General features: G+C 35.9%; 3 protein-coding genes across 7 annotated transcripts; 1 reads left to right on the plus strand and 2 right to left on the minus strand.

Moving 5' to 3' along the window:
- Positions 1 to 393: 393 nt before the first annotated feature.
- LOC132174889 (glyoxylate/hydroxypyruvate reductase HPR3-like) lies at positions 394 to 6848 on the minus strand. Of its 2 annotated transcripts, XR_009439378.1 has the most exons (3): positions 6242 to 6848; positions 927 to 1549; positions 394 to 775 (listed from the first exon to the last, which is right to left on the minus strand). XR_009439378.1 is itself a non-coding variant. In XM_059586624.1 (2 exons), exons 1-2 carry the CDS (start codon positions 6704 to 6706, stop codon positions 1025 to 1027), a joined length of 990 nt encoding a protein of 329 aa, XP_059442607.1. In that variant the 5' UTR covers positions 6707 to 6848; the 3' UTR covers positions 394 to 1024. The 2 variants fall into 2 exon arrangements, 1 of the variants encoding a protein (XP_059442607.1); XM_059586624.1 differs by having other exon boundaries at positions 394 to 1549.
- Positions 6849 to 10461: 3613 nt separating this feature from the next.
- LOC132174372 (transcription factor bHLH118) lies at positions 10462 to 11407 on the minus strand. The gene is made up of 3 exons (XM_059586038.1): positions 11066 to 11407; positions 10627 to 10956; positions 10462 to 10539 (listed from the first exon to the last, which is right to left on the minus strand). Exons 1-3 carry the CDS (start codon positions 11405 to 11407, stop codon positions 10462 to 10464), a joined length of 750 nt encoding a protein of 249 aa, XP_059442021.1.
- A 4446-nt stretch (positions 11408 to 15853) lies between these two features.
- LOC132175774 (uncharacterized) lies at positions 15854 to 21689 on the plus strand. Of its 4 annotated transcripts, none has more exons than XM_059587826.1 (9): positions 15854 to 15973; positions 17623 to 17785; positions 18105 to 18334; positions 18420 to 18671; positions 18803 to 18879; positions 19003 to 19384; positions 20205 to 20261; positions 21037 to 21098; positions 21173 to 21689. In XM_059587826.1, exons 2-9 carry the CDS (start codon positions 17695 to 17697, stop codon positions 21237 to 21239), a joined length of 1218 nt encoding a protein of 405 aa, XP_059443809.1. In that variant the 5' UTR covers positions 15854 to 15973; positions 17623 to 17694; the 3' UTR covers positions 21240 to 21689. The 4 variants fall into 4 exon arrangements, with proteins under 4 accessions (XP_059443809.1, XP_059443810.1, XP_059443807.1 ...); XM_059587827.1 differs by having other exon boundaries at positions 17646 to 17785; XM_059587824.1 differs by having other exon boundaries at positions 17680 to 17785.
- Positions 21690 to 23257: the final 1568 nt, after the last annotated feature.

Raw genomic sequence — 23257 nt, forward strand, 5'->3', positions numbered from 1 at the left:
TGCAAAGAACAGTCTACATTTTCAATATGCAAAGAACAGTCTACATTCAAGTGAGATCTAAATTCATGCCACAAGAGCAAGAAGTTACTTTGAGTACTAGAGCTCAAACATGGAAAGTATAATACCCCAATGGAAAGTATTTTACGCTAATTATGATTATGACTTATGATATGACTTTGGTATGTACTTATAATTTATGACTTTAATATAAAATTAAATTTAAGACTTTTATGTGCGTATATACAAACGTGAAGAAACTATATACATCTATTTGCTTCTATATTTGTGTAAGTTTAAACCCCCACACAAAAAATCCTCGTTCCACTCTCGACACCATCTAAAGTTTTAAAAACTTCTTTATTTGACAGCACGACGTCACCTTAAGTGTCTGTGTGCATGAACTCTTGAAATATATTTGTATTTTCAAGCTTTATGACAAGATTCCACGTAATCAACATTCACACATTATTTAAAAATTTTAAATGATGCGACACCGTATGTACTTTTGAATATAATCAAACAAAATCTTGATACGGAGAGGATCCTGTATTACCACTCTTCTTGTCAGTCCCTTGGTAGCCATCATCAAACTCCAATCACATGCATCAATTGGCTCTCCTTCAATTTAACAGTTGAGCAATGGACTATGAAAGTTTTATGAGGTTTCATAAGATTTTAGTGGCAAAGAATGCCACAACAATCTTCTTTGTGGTCTCACAAACTTCAATTTGCAGCAGTAGCATCCTCTATGATTGATTAATATGGTCCATCGCCTCTACAAATCAGAAGTTTGATGTCAAACTTGCAACATTTTGCCAGCAGCTATCTGAACAACTAGCCCAATCTGTGCTTATTTCAATCTTGTGCCTTGAAAATGAGCCTAAATAATGTCATACACAAGAAGTCGAGAAAGAATTTCAACTTACCGCCTTTTAAGGATTTTATAATAGATTGAATTTAGCCCTTGGGAGCTTTTTTATTGTTGGAAACCATCCAATTACACTTCCATATGTGAGTAATACTTTCATTCATGCTGGACAGGAGAGAGCAAAGGTTTATTTGAAAAGAAAGCCTTCAAGTTGGCCATGATCACCTCAAACACGGCTTCGAAGGATTCTGGTGTTAGGACAGCACGATGTGGAGACAAGACAACATTATCCATGGCAAATAGCTCCTTTGGCACCTCGGGCTCCTTCTCAAACACATCAAAACCAGCACCGCCAATCTCCCCTCGGCCCAAATATTGCACCAATTCCTTCTCATCAACAAGAGCACCACGTCCAACATTAATCAGAACCCCATCCCTTCCCAATGCTGTCAAGACATCTTTGTTGATTATATGGTGAGTTTTATCTGTCAGCGCACAACAAACAACAAGAACATCACTATTAACAGCTAGGTCACAGACATTATCATAGTAAGGGTAGGGTGCAGATGGCTTTTTGTTCCTTGAGTTGTACGCAACCCTGCAGCTGAATCCCACAAGCCTTTTTGCAACTTCTGAGCCAATACTTCCCAGCCCCACGATACCAACTCGCTTTCCTCCCAACTGCAATTATAACCAATTCATATAAGAAGCAATTCCATAATTTAATACCTAATCAAGATGCAGGTGTATCTAGCATAGGGACATAAAGATTAGTGAGCCAATCAGATTATGCTGATAAAGTAAAGATTAAACCAATTACATAATTCTTAAAGCCTAATGCTGAACGTGCGCTCTCAAAACCCTCCGCCAAGCCATATTTTATATTCTTCCATGAACTTCAGGCCCTAGAAACACAGAATATTGGACTAAAACCCATTTCTGCATCACCATAATATTCACAAAGAAATTAAAAACAAAAGGGGTAACTTCACTGAAGACCCCTGAACTTCCACCCGATTTGACAAACCTCCCTTAAACTTCAAAATCTCTCAATTTAGTCCCCTGAACTTTCAATTGCTCTCAATGTGGACCCTTCCGTCAATTTTAGCTGTTAAAGATACAAAAAAGACCAAAATATCCCTAATTTTCATTTTTTTTTAAATAAAAAAACGTTTTGAAAGTTGAAATTTTATACAAAAGTCAGGAGTATAAACGTCACGTAATGTTTAAAATTTGACGGAGTGGTCCAAATTGAGAGCAATTGAAAGTTCAGGGGACTAAATTGAGAGATTTTGAAGTTTAGGGAGGATTTGTCAAATCGGGTGAAAGTTCAGGGGTCTTCAGTGAACTTACCCCAAAACAAAAATTACACTTCAAAAAGCCTCAATTCAACACTTTCAAAATGTTGGTGGACTATCGGTAGCATTTGGAGTTATCTTGTGTAGAAGATGATGCCTTCGTGTTTTTTATGGTGTCTATAGAGGGAAAGAAATCGCAGAAATTATGAGGACTGTGAGGGGACATTGGAGGAGATTAAGCATCCAGCCAATCTACACTTCCCATCACCCTATCCAGCTTACGAGCAACAAAATCCACATTAGCATGCTTATTGTTCCAAATGAAATAACAGCCAGTAAAAGCTAGATTAAGAATCTCCAACCATTTAACACAATCCACAAAATCATTCTCATAACCATTCAATCTACTCTTGAGCACTTTGTACCACATTAAAGTCACCAGACAGTAACCAAGAAATAGCCCCAATCTGATTTCTAACCAATAGCAGATACTGCCAAAGAGACTGTAACACCCCACCTCAATAACACACAATATTGTCCGCTTTTGGCTCCCCCAAACTAAACTTTTCAGGAGGTCACCCATCCTGGTACTACTCCAGTAGAAGCAAGCTTAACTGCGGAGTTCTGATGGGATCTTGACCATCACTGTGACGTCCCACATCGCTTGGGTATGGAGATGAGAATGTGCTTAAATGTATACTACACCCTTAATGACAACAACGTGTTTTAAAGCCGTGATGGTCATGATCCCATTAGAATTTCACAGTGGGATGTTATAAATGGTATCAGAGTCATTACCTAGCTTGAGATGGGGGGAAAGTGCATAAGCCCATGAAGGTCGCTAGCGGGCACTCGTTGGGACAGACACCAAGAATGGGCTAATCTCATGAGGGTCGCCAGCGGGGACGCTAGGTCCTAAAAGGGGGTGATTGTGACCTCCCACATCGCCTGAGTATGAAGATGAGAATGTGCTTAAATGTATACTACACCCTTAATGACAATAACGCGTTTTAAAGTCGTGATTGTGACGTCCCACATCGCCCGGGTATGGAGATAATGATGTGCTTAAATGTATACTATACTCTTAATGACAACAACGCGTTTTAAAGCCGTGATGGTCAAGATCCCATCAGAATTCCGCAGTTAAGCGTGCTTTTGCTGGAGTAATACCAGGATGGGTGACCTCCTGGGAAGTCTGGTTTGAGGGAGCCAAAAGCAAACAATATTATGTGTTATTGAGGTGATGTATTGCAAATGGTATCAAAGCCATAGCCCAACCTGAGATAGGGGGAGAGTGCACAAGCCCATGAAGGTCGCTAGCGGGCACTCGCTGGGACAGACACCAATAATGGGCTAATCCCACGAGCGTCGCCAGCGGGGACGCTGGGTCTTAAGAGGGGGTGATTGTGACGTCCCACATCGCCTGTGTATGGAGATGAGGATGTGATTAAATGTATACTACACCCTTAATGACAATAACGCATTTTAAATGATTTGGGGGAGCCAAAAGCGGACAATATTGTATGTTGAGGTGGGGTGTTACAGAGACTTCCTCTCCAACCCCTTTGTAGCCCTGTAAACAAAAGTCTGAACTCATTTCATCGACCCTTGATCCACTAATTAACAAGTAATGGCTTGCTCATGAACTAGGATGGTTGTTATATTCAAGTTTTCTGGATTCCAGCAAATCCAGATTTTCCCAAGAATATGTCTACCATAATTATGAATAAACTCCCAACCAGGTCCACATTTTCTTTGATTTTCTCAGCATTTTCCAATATTACTCTAGTATCAATCAACATATAATATCAATGTGAAGCTGTTTTATCATTCTCCTTATCTCCCTTTGCTTAAAGAGATCATTCAAATCTCTTACATTCCAAACTAAAATCTTCATTGAGAAGTATCAGTAGGATAGGACCCTCTGCCCAAGCTTCCTACTCTATCCTCCGATTTCCCCTTTCCCTTACTATCTTTTGTTGTTCGATGACTGCTACTAAGATTTAGAGCAGCTTCGATATTTTGCTGGAAATCAACCTCCAAACCCATCAAATTAGCAACTGATAACTCCCCTTCCTCCAACTTTTCATCATCTTCTAGTTTACCAAAAGTCTCAAAAGAGTTAGCCCACTCCTTTCCTTCCACTCCAACTTTTGTTGTAGTGCTTTTATTCCTTAAAGGTCTACTGATGACTCTATCAAAATCCCTTCCACTACGGGTATCATCCTTATTCTGGTGTTTAGCCATTTCTTTATCCACATGCATTCCCTTCAGATCATCTTTAGGCTTTGGAACCCAAATTTTCTTCTCCATCTTCGCACATGCATATAGAGAATGTCCAAAAGCATTACATATTGTACATTTCGTAGGAATCTATGGATACCCCATTCTTATAGTAAGGCAGCCACCATTATCCATGTCCAATTCAAGTTCCTTTGGCAACTCGGAATCAACATTCACTTCCACTAATATGCATGCAAGCCTAAGACGTTGTTGTTCCTCAGTAACAATATCAACATATAAAGGCCTCCCAAGTCCCAACCCCATTTGCAATGTAACTTGAGCACAAAGGACTCCATAACTTCGTTGGCAAATGTAACAATTTTATCCAAATAAGAATTGAGGACAAAGAAAGTTCCATGGGCTGCATATCTGGCTGCCACTTACGAAGAATCAACGGCTTATTAGCTATATGCCATATTTTTGCTTCCAAAACAGCATCTCGTGTGCTCTTGCCATTGAATTTGAATATGTACAATCCATTCTCCATTGAGAAAACATCTACTTTTCCAAATTGACTCCAAATAGCCTCCACAGTCGTCTTAACCAGAAAATACGGCAGAGGTTTGTCTAAAAATTGACCAACCAGACTAGTATTGTACTCTGCAATACCATCCTCCATTGCCTTTGCCGGTGGCTTAACAACAATCTTGTCATCAACTTTTGTTGGCTCAAAAAAGTGCTGTTTACCAACTGATTTCTCTTTAGCAAATAAACCCCTCCAATCTTTTTTGAATCCCGTAGCCATTGCATTATCCTCCCTCTCACTCAATTTTTCAGCATCCGCTACCTTTAGATTGTCTTCGTTCCCTTGCATCCCATAACTATTTTCTTCAACATTCAGAACAACTTCAATATCACAGATATTCTCAACAGTTTTCCCATGAGAACTACATTCACCTTCCACTTCCACAACTCAATTACCATCCTCCAAATTATCCTTCTCTGATACAGAACCCCTATTTTCCACCTCCATCTCCAATTTTGTAACTTCTTCAGGGGATTCACAAATCGTACAATCAGCTGCACTCACTCAATTTTTTCAATCCAATACCTCTTCCACGACTTCTACCAAATCTTCTCACCATTAACCCCAAATCCAAATACCTTACCCTTCCAAAGAATTATTCCCAACCAGAATACTCTTCCTTTCCAGAGGGAAAGAAGGACAAAACATTGGGCATAAGAATTACTCACACACCGTCACTGCTACTTTACAACCAATGCCGGAGAAAGATTCCAATCACCGGGAGGCACCCTCATGCGATGCCAAAAACCCCTGCTCATTTTTCCAGCCAAAACTTCTACAGAGAGTTTATAACCGCCCCGCCAAAACTCTCTCCATATACCAATAATTATTTAATACTCTTTCAAGCAATATGACCAGATTTAGCACATTAATTGCTATGAATTATATACCATTGCGTTTCATTATTTCCCAGCTAATCACGCTCTCAAACCCAAAAAATTGGGAATCAGCTTGCAATTCACTCACACAGAATTTAGCTAAATCTATATTCTACAAAAGCTGTACACAAACAGCTCAAATAGTCACATCTCAATCAGTAACATAACTTTCAAAATTCCCAAAATCTCCCCATACCGAATTCGCTCTCAAAACAATTGACTTGAATTCTTCAGTTACACGCACGTAAGGTCAAAGCTGCAGCACAAGTTACTCCATGCCAAAAAGACATTACAGTGTTTTTACAATAAAAATATTCAAATCCAATTCAAGAAATCCTTATCAAATACAATTTGCTAAAAAAATTATGAACCCAAAGAACGAACTAACCTTAGAGCCAAGTGGGTACTCCCCCTTTTGAGGCCACAACCCGGACCGAACGAACCTGTTACCGGCCGATACTCGGCGCAGAACATCGAGCAACAGGGCGACGGCATAGTCGGCAACATCCTCGGAGAATGCATTTCCGGCGTTGGTGACAGCGATGCCACGGCGGTGGCACTCGGCGACGTCGATGTGGTCGACGCCGGCGCTGGACCCCACCACGAGCTGAAGGGAGGGAAGGAGATCGAGCAAGTCGACCGCCACTGGGCTCGGACCTACGGTGATGAGGGCCCGTACGGATGCGGCGTGGCGGGACAGGAAGGCCTGAGGTGTCTCGTCGGCGGTGGTGGAGGCGTGCGGGTCGAGGACGCGGAAGTGGCTGTGCAAGCGGTCCCTAAATGGTAGAGCGAAGGAGGGGAGGCGGTGCATCAGGACGAGAGGCCGATGGTCATGGTCAGCTTCTTCACTCATACTTCCGGCGAGGATGTTCCTTTTTGTTTTTAGGATCCCGATCCTCGTTTTTCTTAGTTTTCCCTTTCGACTGTTGTCTGTCTGACTGTCTCATTTTCTGTTTTCCATTTTTGTGTTTTGTGGTGGAGATCCCAATCCTTGTTTTTTACTCCTTTTGTTCATTTTAACCGTTGTCTCTCTCTCTCTCTCTCTCTCTCTCTCTCTCTATATATATATAATAAAGGAGTGTTAACAAGGCTTAAGTTGGATGATTTTATAATCCGTATCTATTTATCTTTTCAAATTTTCAATTCAAATCCATCTAAGTTTCAATTTTTGCTTTATGATGTATAGGGCTGAAGTGATCTCCCATTTTCTATGCTCGGTTCGATCTTGAAAATTGAAGTATATGCATTGCATGCATGAGAAGTAGTTCATCAAACTTGTGCAGAGAAAAAAAAAAATTAGTCAGAATAGTCCAATTATAATAATTTGAAAATTTGGGGAGTAAAATGTTACTTTTTAAATATTGGAGTTAAGAATGCAAATAAATAAATAGTTTAGAGGAATAAAATGTATTTTTCCTTTTATAATAAAGTTGTGTCTTCGTTTTCTGTGCTCTCATTCTTTTTCTCCTTCATTTACCCTTTGAAATGGCTTCCGCAGCGAGGAAGAATGGGAGGAATTTGAAAGAAAGAGAAGGAAGGTGGCAGGTTTCTTTGGCTTCAGATCATTATTAAAATTGTGGCCACCAACAGATCGATGGCATCCCATCTAGTTATGGTGTCCTTATTGATATATAAAGAGATCAATTTGCTACATCTTTAATGATCTCATCTTCTGAGAGATCCTTCTCTTTTTTTTTTTTTTTTTTGTTTGAGTTGTCAGAGATCCTTATGTAAGGATTTAGTACTATGCTTTGAATTTGGCGTGGGTCCAGGTTGAGTTATCAAACCTGCTTTATTGTTAGCCATGTAATTTTCATTTTTAGATGAATAAGAAGTGACTCCCTTTGAGATGAGATCCACTATGGCAATGAGAATCTATCTGCATCATCATCTTTCCTATATCATGAATTAGACAAACACGGCTTTAAACAAAAAACAGAGAGATCTAAACACACTATCCCACTCTCATATTCTTGGCATTTGATGATTTTAAAAGTTCTTTCCTCTAACCCAATTTCAATGAAAATCATTGCTTTTAATAATCTCACTAGTGGTACATTGCACGTTCAATATCCAATCCACAAGCTCATTTCTAACCAATTAACCACTGATGATATGCTAGTGACTTGTATTAAGTTATATTAATTTTGTGTGGTAGAATACCAAATATAAATATCAGTACAGTAATACAGTTGGCTTAGAGTAATTAAAGTGAAGATAGAAAGAGGTAGAGGAGGACCACTGATGAAATATGTTGCTATATATATATATATATATATATATATATATAGTTGTTGTTGCATGTTCTCCCTGTGCCTCTTAACACTAAAGAATTGTAGGTTTTTTTTTTTTTTCTTCTCTAATTGGCTAGATTTAGGGGTGGGCAGATTAACCGATTACCGATTACCGACTGATTACCGACTTTAACCGAACCGATATTAACCGTAACCGATAGTTATCGGTCGGTAATCGGTTAAAAATTTTATACCGATAAACTTATCGGTTGGTAATCGGTCGGTTAAAATTTTTTTATTGGTTAACCAATATGATCAATATGACCGATAAGTTATTTTAATTTTTAATTTTTTAAAATTTTATATTTATTATTAAAAGTTAAAACCAAAACGACGTCGAATTTCCTTCCAATGAAGAATTTCAATTTTGCATTTTTGAATAAGATAAAGCTTGATTTTTTTTGTTGACATATTTTGTTCATTGGAACGAAATGGGCTTCCAGAAGCTAGAACAGTAGAACCGATTTTGTATTTTTGCTCATGGAGCAATCTCAGATGATGCTTCCAGTAAGAGAGAGAGTTTATTATATTAATATAAACTAAAAAAAAAAAAACCTAATAAAAAGCCCACAAAACTCAATCTAGCAATTCTCAAATTAATTTTTGGCCCAATTAGCAATCAGTAAAAAAGCCCACTAAAAAGTCCACAAAAGCCCAAACCGATTTAACCGACTGATTAACCGATTACCAATTTAACCGATTATTTTCGGTTAAGACTTCTTATCGGTCGGTAATCGATTAAGATTTGGTTAACTGATAGCTTATCGGTTAACCGACCGATAAGTCCATTAACCGGTCTTAACCGACCGATACCCAGCCCTAACTAGATTATAGTTTGATGACAACTTGATGCTATCTTTGGAGAGCATGCATGTTCATGCATGATCCTTATCAAGTTCAATGCTTCTAGTCTCATTTATGTTAGAATATATACTTTCTATATAGATTTGATAGTTTCCTTATCTAGATGTATATATTTTCTATAGTTAGTTGATTGTAGTCGAATCAATAGGATTTGATTATCTTATTTGTATTATCTTCATGACCTATTCCTATCCCCCTATAAATAAGAATATTATAATAAAAATATCATCAAGCAGTAAAAGTAAAATGTAACCCTTAAAGACAATTACCTAATAGTCTTCTTAGGCGCGCGATATAACTCCAAACCACCCAAAAATCATTTGCCTTTATTATGAAAGTCTTCAATTTATAGGCAATCATGATACGTCGCAAAGGCTATAGGACATGGTCACCAACTTTCGAGGCGATTGAGGTGGCAGTAGGCGTTATATATATAAATGCACAAGACAAATATTTAACTCCAAAGATCTTCTGTGTACATGAAGTATATTACAATGTTTTTCTAATTTAGGATTGATACACTAATATAGTCCTAAAATATGAACAACCAAAAATGACCATAAATACGTATAGGAAGAAATTATGACAGGGAAAAGGAAGTTATGCCATGAACATTTAAGGGGAAAATGAAATTATTTTGTGTAATAATCAACTTACCATAAAGATGCATAAAAATGAAGTTTTCTTTAAATTGTGTTTGGACGAAATTCTTTCGATTCAACCTAAGAAACTGATGTTTGTCTTTAAAATATGTGATTTTCACATGCATTTAACTGTACGTCTATCAAAAATATAAGCATGAATTACATGATGTTCAAATATAAATGCCAGTTTCATAGACTGAATTAGAAGCAAACTTTTTTATTTGATGCAATTTATACCTGTATTATATAAAATCATAGTAATAATATGTTTAAACAGCTGGTTAAACATGAATAGAAAAAGATGATTGATGAGCATCTCCGAGTTAGATATATAAGGCGGTGCTATTCTAGAAAGTTCAATGTCATCAGATCCATCTTTCATTGTATGAAACCAATTAGGACTAGACCAGACTCCAATGGGTAGCTTAATCGGCTGTGGCCCACGCCTAATGAAGCAGAAGTTACTAGTTCGAATCCCCCTCCCCATTCCCTTGTGTAGACATGTCAAAAAAAAAAAAAAAATTAAGACCAGACCAAGGCTTCGTTACCACATGTGATAATGGTAACACATGATTAATATTAAGGAATATATATATATATATATATATATATATATCAAGAAACTCCACATAATTTCTTTTATGTACAAGAAAATTGATGACCATTCTCTTTGACAAGTTCTGAAAAGATATCAAATAATTCCAGCACCATTTTATGTGGTAGGAAGAGAGATCACCTTCAGGGATGCAAACATCAAAGTTCTACAAGACAGCTGAGAAAGCAAATAGATGAATACCTGGTCCAATCTAATTTGAAGAGCTGATTATGAAGTTTTTAAACTTCTTTTGCAGCTCACAAAGATCAATGCTTTGGCCATCACTGAGCTGTGGAGATTATATATATAGAGAATGAGAGGGAGCAAAAAATAAATAAAATTTAGTTGATTGATTGTAATATATATAAATATATACCTCAGCTTCAATAGTGTGAAGCAACCTTTCATTTACTTTAGTTGAAATGAAACCAACAATAATGAGTTCTTCCTCCATTAGAACTTCGAGCACTCTTGATAGAGGAAGCCCTTGTCTTGCGTTGATGACAACCTCAACTCCTGCACTAGAATGTCTAACCTCCAATGAATCCCACCCAGCAGCCATAGAATTTTCTGTTGAGTTAATGGGAGATAATTTAAGCAATCTTTTCAGCTCATCTCTCTTGTTATTTAGCTCTTGGATCTTGTTCTGAACATGTTTTATATAGTTGACTGCCCCATGCACGTGATCCGACATAGACCTCTTTCCCTAGAACAACTAAAACATCAGAACTCAAAAAAAAAAAAAAAAAACATGTTTTTTGATTTATAGATCTTAATTAGCATAAGGAAAAAAAGGTGATGATCATGATGGTGACCTTGATATATTCAACAGGGAGAAGTGATTGAAGGTTTGCGTGATGGATAGCCATTTCATGCCTTCTTTGCCGTTCAACATCTCTGTGTATGATCTTCTTTTTCTTCTTCTTGTTGTCAGTAGGGTTCTGATCATCAGCTTCATCATTACAGATGGATGATTTACGATGCCGGCTATGGTCCGGCTTGTGGGTGAGATCGGAGCCATCCTGAGAAGAGGTGATCACCGGCAGTTGATGATCTTCTGGTTGGATTGAGTCTTGTTGGCCGGCAATAATGGAGGAGATTTTGAGCAGCTCATCTGCCTGTTCATATTGGATTATGGATATTGGAAAATAATCCATTATTAGCTCCAAATTAATCTCCCCGCAGGACCCCTTCCTGTCTCCCTGATCTGACGGACATGTTTTTATTTGAAGATGAAATTGTCAATGGGCCTAAAGTTCAACAATTTTTTATGATTTTCAGGGGCATGGACCTCACTCTAGATGCTTCCCCATTCAACGCAGGTTTTTCAAGGCACTGTACATTTGGGGGCTGAGAAATTCTTCACTACATACACATGTAGGAAAGTATATCAACCTATGGAATCCGTCATGCATATTAGTTAGGGTTAACAATTTTTGACACGATCGACCTGCAAATTCGGTATGAACCCAATGCAAAATTAAATAATTGTGATTGAGGAGTCTAGCTCATTTAATTAAACGAATCGGGTTAAAGTTGACCTATTTAGTTTTATACTCATGGCTCGACATGACTCGAACCTGACACGAACTTAATGGTGAGCAATTTTTGACATAACCCGCGAATTCGACATAAACTCAATACAAAAATAGATAGTTAGGGTTGAGGAGTTTGACTCGTTTAATTAAATTGGTTGGGTCAGGGTTTGCCTATATAATATTATACACATGCTTTGACACGACTCAAACCCGATACATGAACATGAATATAATGCCACCTCTAATATAATTAGGAGTGACAATTTGTGTTCGTGTGTTGAATTTAGATTATATGTGTTGAGGTATGAGTATAAGATTATATTGTTAAATCATAATTAACTTGACTTATTTAATTAAATGGGTCATACCCCTCAATCTTAACCTGCTAATTTCTTGTTAAGCTCGTTTTAGGTTCACGAGTGTGTAAAAAATACAACTCTACTTGCGGGCACAATCTCTCACTCTTAAATTATTCATATTTCTACAAAATTCCAACACCTAGTAACCATGATTTGCTGAAGTACTGATGAAGATGATTGTTAACAACAATTTTTGTTCAACACTCCCTGTCCATGATGGAGACCATTTTACTTGATATCATAGGAAACTAAAAAGTACTTAATTCGGACAAATATCATCACCATCATCATCGGTCAACAGCATCAAGTTTGGTTACAATCGTTCGATTTGTGGGAACTCTTTTTGGAGAAAAAGACCCAACAGTATCCTGAAGATCTTGATAGAAAATGGGAGTGTCAATATTATATTGAGCATATTATTCTTCCTCATTGGAAAGTGAGTCATATATAATTGGTTTATTCTAAAGCCAGCAGAGGATAAGGACGACTCTCTATTTTGTACTAAATTAACATGAAGAGATATGCAGATCAATCCTTAATTATTTGGAAATATTGATCTTTATTGTTGTAAGGGAACTTGGATTAGGTGTGAATTATGAAGGCAGAGGGGTCCAGGATGTGCAAATCACTAAGAAATGCACGCCATGGATTTGTGTCCAAATTCAGTCTCCAGCCCTTGAAGCATGATATAGTCTTTCATCTAATATGCAATTAATGACTGACAGGCTGCAACAACTAATTAACTAGAAGATCTTCCACTTTTTCTTTTTTCTTTTTTCTTTTTTATTGCATTAACAAAAACAAAGATACGAGAGAAGGAGGTGGGCGTACCATAACAAACATCTCAAAAATAGACATTATTGCAAGAAACTAAGAGTAGAAATTAATAAAATGGGAAATAGATCTAAACATATACGGCCCCATAATTCCTTAACCAAAAGGTTGAGGAAACCTGAAAGGTAATATGTAATGTTGTCGCAGTGTGAGGCGGTCTATGAAAATCTCCTTGTTTGTGGAAGAGATTCCGTAGAAGAAGGCTAAAGTTTTGGATAGGATGGTAATTCATGTTCGCATGTCGAAATATGAGTATAAAACTATATAGGTCAACTTTAACTTAATTAGAGGAATTGAAAAAAACTTTTTTTAACCTAATTTTGAGGAAAATGTTATTCTCCCTATTGTATTATTATTGTTGTTGTTATTTATACAAGAATTATTACTGCTATGAGTATGACATGTCATCTTTCAACAATTTTTTTTTGGGAGAAAATACACTTTACCCTTTTGAACTATTCATCAATTTGCACTTTTAACCTCAATATTTAAAAAGTCACATTTTACCCCTCCAATGACATTGACACTTAACTCCCAAGAAGTACACTTTACCCCCCGAAGTATTTTGAATTGATACTTTACCCCCAAAAACTTAGTTATTTCGGGGGTGAAATATCAACTCAAAATATTTCAGAGGGGTAAAATGTCAACTCAAAATACTTCAGGGGGTAAAGTGTACTTCATGAGGTTAAATGCCAATGTCAGATACTTTTGAGAGATAAAATGTCACTTTCTAAACATTGAGGTTAAAAGTGCAAATGGGTGAATAGTTCAGGGGATAAAGTATATTTTTTCCATTTTTTTGTTATAAGTACTTCAAAAACAAATTACAAAGAACAATAACAATGACAAGTAAACAAAAAAAAAAACAAAAAAACAAAAAACGAAAAGTTTAACAACTCAAAAAGCTTAACCAAGACAAACAACTAGCATCTCACTGTCTTGAACGAAATTCAAGAAGGTGAGAAAGTTGATTTGAAATGCAGCCAATAAAAGCCTCAACCTACTATATATGATGAATAAAACAATCCGAAATAAGAGAACCCTTAAATACTTAGATCTAGTCCAACTTCTTAAAATACCAAACAGACTGAAGAAGAGAGAAACGCTTTCACATACAATATATAAGTCTAAAGCCCAACTTATCCGAGTTAAGTTAAAAATAACAAGACAAATAAGGGGAAAAGGGGTAGACGAGGAAGTTATTAAGAAATATCATTGGATAGTACTGACGATTTTTTTTGGCTCGAATTCGATTTATACGGCATTTATGCCAACATATATACTTTATAGTATTATTGTTAGACAACGACCGTGCGTTTGGTTGGCGGTTGATGGATTTACCAAGTTGTCTCTATCATCAATAACCACTTGTAATTGGTTTGATCGATTTGTCATATCTAACATGCAAGCCTTGCAAGGCGGTACATCTAAATTGCTTCTTCATTTGGTTTGACGGACTCAAAACGTGTAATTTAACTTATATTTTAAAAATATATTATTTTTTTTTAGTGTTTAAATGTACTATCAATTAAACAAACTTTCTATAATTTTGATTAAAAATACATGTACGTTTGGCCTACCAAATTGTTAGACCAAATCCACTCTGTGCTAAAGAGAACTTTATAGATATTAGGGGAAAATATTTTTTACCCCTCTAAACGCCACCCTAGTTGGGCCTAGGGGTGGCTTCGGCCACCGTAGACCAGACACCCCTTAATTTTTAATTTTTTTATTATTATTTTTTTTTTACTTTGGGATTGAGGCATTTTGGGAAAAAAAAAAAATCAGAAACATCGAATTGCAATAATTTGAAAGTTGGGGGGTCAAGTGTCACTTTTTAAACATTGGAGATCAAAGTGCAAATTGGTAGATAGTTCAGGGAGTAAAATGTATTTTTCCCTAGATATTATAGATCCATTTGTTAAACTATTTGTCCTCTCCTCTTCTTCTTTTTTTGTTTTTTTTGTTTTTTTTTTTCAAACTAAAAAAATTAACAAACAATCCAAATAAAAAATACTAACAAAACTATTTTCACATTTATGTTACATTAGAACATTTTTTCAAACAAAAAATAAAAAGCATCATCTAGAATACATTAACAAACAGAAGCTTTAATTATTTGGTTTTATTCGACTTCTTTTAAAATCGAAGGTGACTACTCACTTCAAAACTCTCTAAAAGAATTGTCAAAATGGATTTATAAGACTATTGACAATGGCTTGGACATTTAGACTACCATGTAAAATGATTAACAAAATTCTTATAAAACATCTTCATTATCCGATTGCTTAAACCAAATACATTTTGTATTTCATGTATCGTACTTCTCTACATTTGGAAAAGCACCGTACGTAGATGAATATATAAATTTGTTTATAATTTTCTCTATTTTTTAATTCATTTTCTTCAAAGAGTTAGTATATGTTTTGAAAATGAAATAAAATAACAAAAAAAAAAAAACTAGATAATCAAATATAAGTGTATTTGAAAATTTATCAGCTAAAAAAAAAAAAAAAAAACTATTAATTAATTATTCTAGATAGAAATTTAGAGAATTCGGGCTATGATTTTGGGCTTATCAATTACTTCAATCTACACTCAGGTTTCTAATTTTTAGCCCAGACAGAACCGGGTCGGGTGCCCGGCTCAATGATTGAATTGAATTGAAAACCTTCTTACACAAACAAATAAATGAATATTAATAATAAAAATTGAGCTCCACAGTCACAGACTCACGGGTCACCGATCATGTGGGGGCCATTTTCCGTCTTCAAAATGATCGTGACTGTCCACGTACTCATCTCCCTGAACCGTCAGGTTACCCTAGAAATCTGAAAAAATGAATAGAAAAATGAAAAAAAAAAAACAAAAGAACGAAAAACAGAAAGAGCGAGAGAAGAAGAAGATAACTAGGGCTAAGAAGTTACAGTTGCTTATCTCACTCTTGAACTTTCTCATTCACTCAATCACTCTGTCTCTCTGTAAAGAGGTAAGCTTTCACTTCCTGTTGAAGTGTATTTTTTTTTTTTTTTTTTCACTTTGGATCTTCTTGCTGTGTTTGTTGCTTATGTAATTGAAGTATTTGGTTGAAGAGAAAGTGTAGGGAAAGAGAAAAAAATAAAAATAAAAATAAAAATTTAAACTAATTTTAAGTAGAGTTGTTAATTTCATGCGTGAGTTCTTTGAGAATAATTCAATTCAACTATTTCTCTCAGTTCAGTGCATTTTATTGATATTCCCTTTTATGTATAGGAGACTAACACAAAGTCAGTGATTGGAGAGAGTTTCACTGTGAAGTGGGTTTTTCTAGTGTTGTGTTGAGTTTAATTCTAGCGAAAGTTGAATTCTTAGGGGAAAAAAAGAGAGAAGAAAAGAAACAAATCAAAAGGTTCATACTCAGCTTTAATGATATATTTCATAAGTGGGTGGGATTCTGATATGCTTGATGACATTATAGGAAATGGGAGTGGAATTTATGATATTTAAGAGACAAATTTGAAATTTTATTGAGCCGTTAGGCACTTGCCGAATTTTTGCAACTCAATGGGTAAGAGCACTAAATTATGAAAGTCAAGGGTTTAGTGAGCACTGGTTAATCAGGGGGTTTTTCCCCTTTATTACTTGTGACTGAAAAAATATGGCAACATATGAGGACTAACTGTCTTTAACGTATGGGTAAGAAGTTGGATTAGGTTGAAGAAGTTTTAAGAAGGATAGGTGATGGTTCACATATTTTGAGCCACATATAAACGGTTTGGTTTGAATTGGTGCTTAGCCGGTGCCTAAGACAGTCAAATTCTGGAGTCTTTCTATTTTCTTTTATTGTTATAGAGAGCTGATAACAGACTAGATGCTTCCTTTTTTTTTTTTTTTTCAGTTTTTGGTGTGAACAGTATGACAAGAGAGAGTGATGCAATGATTTTGTTCTTGATTATTTTCATTTTTTTTTTTATTGACATTTTATGCGTATTGCAAGTTTGCTTGTTGATATATACATTTTTAAAAAATTTATATACAAAGAAATTTGTTACTTTAGAGCACTACGAAATGGCTACTAGAAATGGAAAGTTCTGTAGTGTTAGTGTTGTCATGGAATATGCATCATATTCATGTGAGATAGTCAAGAGTAGTTTCCCAAGTATTTTTAACAAGTTGGATCCATAATTTTGTAGGGTTACTGGAAAGCTCTGTGTGTACTAAGTTGGGTAGATTTTACATAGATATTAACAGCTCATTTGAGCCGTGAATCCCTCCTACCTAGGGTTTTCTGTAGTCAAGTTATTCCTTGGCCGTTACGAAATGCTCAGCTTCGTGATAATAGTGATGAAAGTACTAATGTTAGGTTCCCAAGTTGCTAGGATTCACTATAATATGCCAAAGAGACTTCGATGAAGACTGCTTATGTAGTTCCTGCAATACTGTCGGTTTGTGTTTCCTACTAGGTTTGGAAGGTTATTTGTTGTTTCTTATAGTCTTTTTTGTTGTAAGTTTGTACCTATACTTGATATTGCTTATCTCTGTTTTGCACTCAGTCGTTGTCCTCGTGTCTTCAGCAAGAATTGTCTGCTATAAATTTCCAATGCTCAATATTGTTTCCATGTGGATGATATTGCTATTTTTCTTTGTCCCCTACATTAGTGTTAGACTTCTATACCATCCAGGTTGTCTTTGATATACACCTGCTTCAAAATGTAGTAGGTTGCTGGGGACATGTCTTCTGACACTGCAAAGGAAAATGCATCTGTAGTTGATTCATCAGTGACTGAATGGAAACAAGACATGGGAAATTCGGATGACCCAGGTAATAAATGAGGCAAGTTATTTTCTATATTTAAAAGCTAATGTGTAATATAACTTTTGGGGTGTTGTCTAGTTCTGGTGTGTTTTATGTTTAGTTAAAGTCTAAGAGTGTAATATCTTAACTCTAGCTTGAGCGTGGCAATCTTTTAACAAATATTGAATTTACTGCCTCTGTTTTGGGCCTTAAAGTCAATACTTGATTGACAATGAATGCTTATCAATTATACATCCTACATGTGAAAATATGCAAAAATATTTAACCCTCTTCTAAAATCTTTATCAAAATCTGATATAGGAATAATATGAAATTTTATTGTCAGAGAGCTCAAGTTACAAAGTTAACGAGGAGGGGTATCCATCTAGGGCAGAGAAAGCAGGGAACAATCATGAGCCACTGGGTAATTCAACTACTACTAAAAAGGATAAACTATATAATACTAGATATTTCGTCATTAAGAGTTTGAACCATCAAAATATCCAACTATCAATTGAGAAAGGAATTTGGGCCACTCAAGTCATGAATGAACCTATTCTGGAAGAAGCCTTTCATGTAAGATCCTTTTTACTTTAATTTTCTGCACTACTTTCTCTAATTCTTTTGGATCCTTACAGAGAAGCATATGCTTGTCTTGCAGAACTCTGATAAAGTAATTCTTATATTTAGTGTAAACATGAGTGGTTTCTTCCAAGGGTATGCGCAAATGATGTCTTCTGTTGGGTGGAGGCGAGACAATGTCTGGAGCCAAGGAAGTGGCAAAAACAATCCCTGGGGGCGCAGTTTTAAGGTCAAATGGCTGCAGTTAAATGACTTGCCTTTTCAAAAGACTCTTCATCTTAAGAATCCATTGAATGACTACAAACCTGTCAAAATTAGCAGAGATTGCCAGGTGTCCTTTCTATTAAGTGCTTTTTTTTCTTTTTTCATTTTTGATTGGGGGGACGGGGGTGTGTGTGTGCGTGTGTTGAGAAACTTTGAATCCAGTTTAAGAAATGACTTTGAGTCATGTATTATTTCCAGGAGTTATCTCCAGATATTGGAGAAGCTCTTTGTGAGCTCCTTGATGGGAAGAGTGATGTGGACGACTCAATGAGTAGGTAATGTCTCTTAAGAAGCTGAATGGTCAACATGTTTTGTCACTGAGGAAAAAAAAACCCTTTTTGTTGTCAAATTTCAATTTCATGACCTTATTGGTTTTTATTTGCTTTATGCTGGAGCAGTTTTTACAGGAATGATCTTCCTTCAAAAAGGCTTTGTGTAGAGTCTCCATGTTCTTTAGGGGATGAAGAGTATAATGTGCCTCAAACATATATGTCATGGTCCAGAACGCCCATGCTTTATCCTTCGTTGCTGTACCCACATCAGGCTGATGCAAATAGATTTCATTTAGCAAACCAGAGTTCTACAGGGGTTATTTTTCCAAAAAATCTGCCTATCACCACTGGGGCATCAAAAGTTGAAAGGATAAAACATTCTCGTATTAGTGGAGACCTTTCCAATTTACAAGTGGACGTGGATATGTCTTCTCGTTTTGATGTTTGGGGCTTGTCAGCAGAAAGTCCTTTTGCTAGTACCCTGACTGAGGATGATTTTCTTGAAATGGTATTGGAATCCTCCATCTTTGATTCTCTGTTCTAATTGAGATCATTAATGTGTTTCTTTCTTTATCTCCATTTTTCTTTCTTTTCTTTCTTTTTTCTTCTTTTTTATCTAACAACTGAAGACTATCTTTTTGGTGAACATTTCCTTACAATTTATGAAGATGTAGTCATGAAAAACATATTATGGTACAGATGTTTTATTGAAATGAAATCAACTTTTTTATAGCTAGGGTCATTATAAATTCTTATATAAGTTATTGTGAATTGTTAGTTGTTGGTTGTTTGTCCTTGAAAACCTTAATAATTGAGATCTTGAACTTGTTTTCTAATATTTTATTGCAATTATTGCTCTTCCTCCCATCTCTATTGTAATGGTTTTATTTTCCTTTAGGAATGTTAAATTTAATTTCTTCGGTTACTAAGATGTTTAACTAAAGTGCCTCCTGCCTGCAGTTCTTACCTCTTTCTTACCCAGGACGACTTATGCTTGTTAATCCAAAGTCCTACAATATCTTTGTGTATTGGGCCTATGCTGTTTCCAAAATCAGATTTGGCACACTCTGCCTGTTTTATGTAGAGTCCTTCATAAATCTTAGCCTTTTGCATTCTTTATTCAGATGGTGGTTTAGTGAAAGGTCCATCTGTGGAAAAATTTTCTATGGTATCTTTCTTTATTCTGGTTTACAACATCAGATTTTCCAACTTTTATTTATTAAAGATGAAATAGGAACAGAAATAGTTTCTTGTGAACAGTCTCTTGAAGACTTGAGATCAACCCTTTTTTTACTGATAAATGGCATTTTCCTTGTTTGTTATTGCAGTCTTATGAAGAGTATCTGGAGGCCCATAGCAGAAGCAGCAAACAGTTATCCCTCCCTGTTAGTATGCTTAGCTAACAATATGTCACTGATATTTGTGTCTTCTATTTCTAATTAGGTGATAATGTCATTGTTTTACTTCTGTTTTCCCTTCTCTGAAGCGAGGCATCTGTTAGACAAAATTTATCGTATGTTATTTTGGATAATTACAATGTCCTATTTACTAACTTATGCTGTTCTATGTTTTGTTTTCGAAGTTTTCTTAAGAGAATGTTTTCGTTTTAGTATACAATTAGTTGCTTATGATCTGTCCACCCGCTATCTGATTTTAAACAAAGAGATCTCTTGTGGTCTATCAAGTTAGTACTTATCCCAAAAGTTTAAGTTTATAGAATGATGAATATCATTTTAATTAATATTCTAACATTTTTTTTCTCGTGGGCTCAAACTCCTCATCAATAGTTGATGCCCAATACATAGAATATTCAACTGAAATGTAGGATGAACTTTAGAGTCAGGTTTAGAAAGGCATGGTTTGAACTTTGGACCACTGCTTTGGTACCATATTAAATCACCACTTATTCTAAAAGTTTAAGCTGATTAGAAAAGGTGAATTTCATTTTAGTTAATATCCTGACAAGGCCCACAGTTGGATGTTCTGATTGAAGATGTAGGGAAAATCTGGAGTACAGTGGTTGGAGCTGTTCCAATCATCCAAAAAAGTTCCTCTGTTGTGTCAATAGTTAGAAATAAAGGAAAATGCTGGATAGGTGGCTGGACCATCTTTGTAATCAAATACAGTGTTGAACCAAGTCATTACCCCACTTTTTGACAGGTGCCTGGACCATCTGGGAAAATGCGGGAGTCATCAAGAAGCAAAAAGCAAGACGAAAACTTGTTAGTATATTTATGAAAGCCTGAACTCAATTTCACACATCTCCATCTGTTTGACTTGATGAAATGTTCTGCAGAAACTCGAGTTTTATAGCCGATCGGTGTTGCTCACATAAAAAGACTCATCATTCATCCCAGAAATAATCTTCAACTAAGGAAAGCTTCTCTTGGATTCCTTTCTCCAGGATGGTGTTGGTGTTTTCTGTACTTTCACGATTTCCTGCAAGACAATGACTCAGAGAAGTTATTGGTTCTCATCATCCCCAGTTGTGACACTTTATTTTGTCATGTTGTATACAATTGTACCATAACATAACATCTCATTACAGGAATTTTACTGGGGGCTGGTTGCCAACATGTACATAAATTGAGACATCACTGGCCCAACTTTCTTTTTTCTTTAAATGTTTCTTAGGTTTATTCCTCCTTTTTTGATAGAGGCTAGGAAGGTGCCTATTTTAGGTGGTACATAGCTAGATTTTAATGCAGGATTACCTGTAATTTGGTTGGGCATGTAACATTCTCTGATAGTAGGTGGTGAAATCATATACTTCCTGTGTTGCCTGGAATAAGAATGGTAGATATTGGAATTAATAGGTGTTCTTGGAAGTTGGAACTAATTTTAATTAAGAATGATGCTTTGTGGATGCTTATATTTTATCCTAGCGTCAATGATTATCTTCTCAATGTAGTCAAATAGTATCTCATAAACTTTTGGGGTGTAATTTAGTTCTTGAGGACAAGGATCCAATCTAGTTGTGTTTTGTGAACACTTATAATAAAATCCATGGCCATGGCTTAGAAGTTGTGCTTTGTGAACAACTTTTTAGTAGTCTTGCGGAGCAACTCAAACTGGCATAGCTATCTTTGATGACAAAACCAGGCTTCACCATCTCAACTCTCGTTGTCACATGTTTCAGTTCAACTTTGAGAGAATGTGGATTTTGAATATAGTTTGGGTATACCAAGGTAGATTGCTATCTTTAGTCTGTACTGCACCAGATTAGTGTTGTCGTGACCACCAAATTTCACTTGTAGTGGTCACAATTATTTCTGAAAGTTCGGTGAGGGTTACTGATGATCTCTTTAGTCTTTACTCCCAAGGGAATGGTTGGCCACCTATAGGAATAGTTGACTGCCCCTTCAAAAGTGGAGTAGAGGGGTGATCGGTGCCCCTTAGTTTGATTTTTTGTTTTTAATGGCTTACATGGTATCCTTGAGCCATGTGGACTGCCACCTCAATTTAGTGGCTAACGTGGGGATGCCAGTTCGTAAAACATTGTAGTAAAATAGTAAGTATACCTTTAAAAAAAACTTTATTTTGGAGTTCTTAATTTTTGATATTATACGGGATTTATGTTTCAAAAAGGGAAAGTATACCATGACCCTATGTGTTTTTGTATTTTTTAAGGGTTAATTGCAATTTTAGTACATGTAGTTTGAGCTAAAATCAAACAGACTCCTCGGTTTACTAAGAAAGGAGAAAGTCATAAAAATTTATGGCCTCATCTGTGAGTCTACATGGTCAGAGACCAACAACTCTCTCGCATCATGATCGTCGGTCTCTTCCTTCTAGTGTCGGTTGTTTCAAAGTTATGGAGTTCGATAAGCTTATAGATATACTTTAGTTTTTTTATTTTTTATTTTATGTTTGTTTTTAAATTTTTAGCTAAAGAATGTAAATGAATTTTTACATTTGTTTCTATTTTTTGAAATAGACAACTCAAGAAAGAGGTCATAATTTACTCTCTTGAGTTGTGTGTCATCTACTTAGGCATCTATTACTCTTCTAGCCCCCCGGTCACTCTCAAGAATCAGATTATGAGAGAATTTAGAATATATTTGTATCTTATGTAGGTGCCTATTTATAGGTTTAAGAGTTAAAGTAGGCTTGAATTGGTTTTCCTGAAGAGTTATCTTGTAAAGAGTTGAGATAGACTTAGGCCCCGTTTGGTTTGCGGAATAAACCATTAGATTGGACTAGCTAACACTAGGTATAACTAGTCCTTTGTTTGGTAACATTCTATTCCTCGGAATAGTCTATTCACATGAGACTACTAATTTCATACACACAGGGTTAGCTAAACTTCTAAAAAATGAGTGGCTTAGCTAATCTTTTTCTGTAAGATTAAATTAATTGTGTAAATTGCCACAAAAAATCT

Source organism: Corylus avellana, chromosome ca3 (genome assembly GCF_901000735.1).
Source record: "Corylus avellana chromosome ca3, CavTom2PMs-1.0".
In the NCBI taxonomy this organism is placed as follows: Eukaryota; Viridiplantae; Streptophyta; class Magnoliopsida; order Fagales; family Betulaceae; genus Corylus; species Corylus avellana.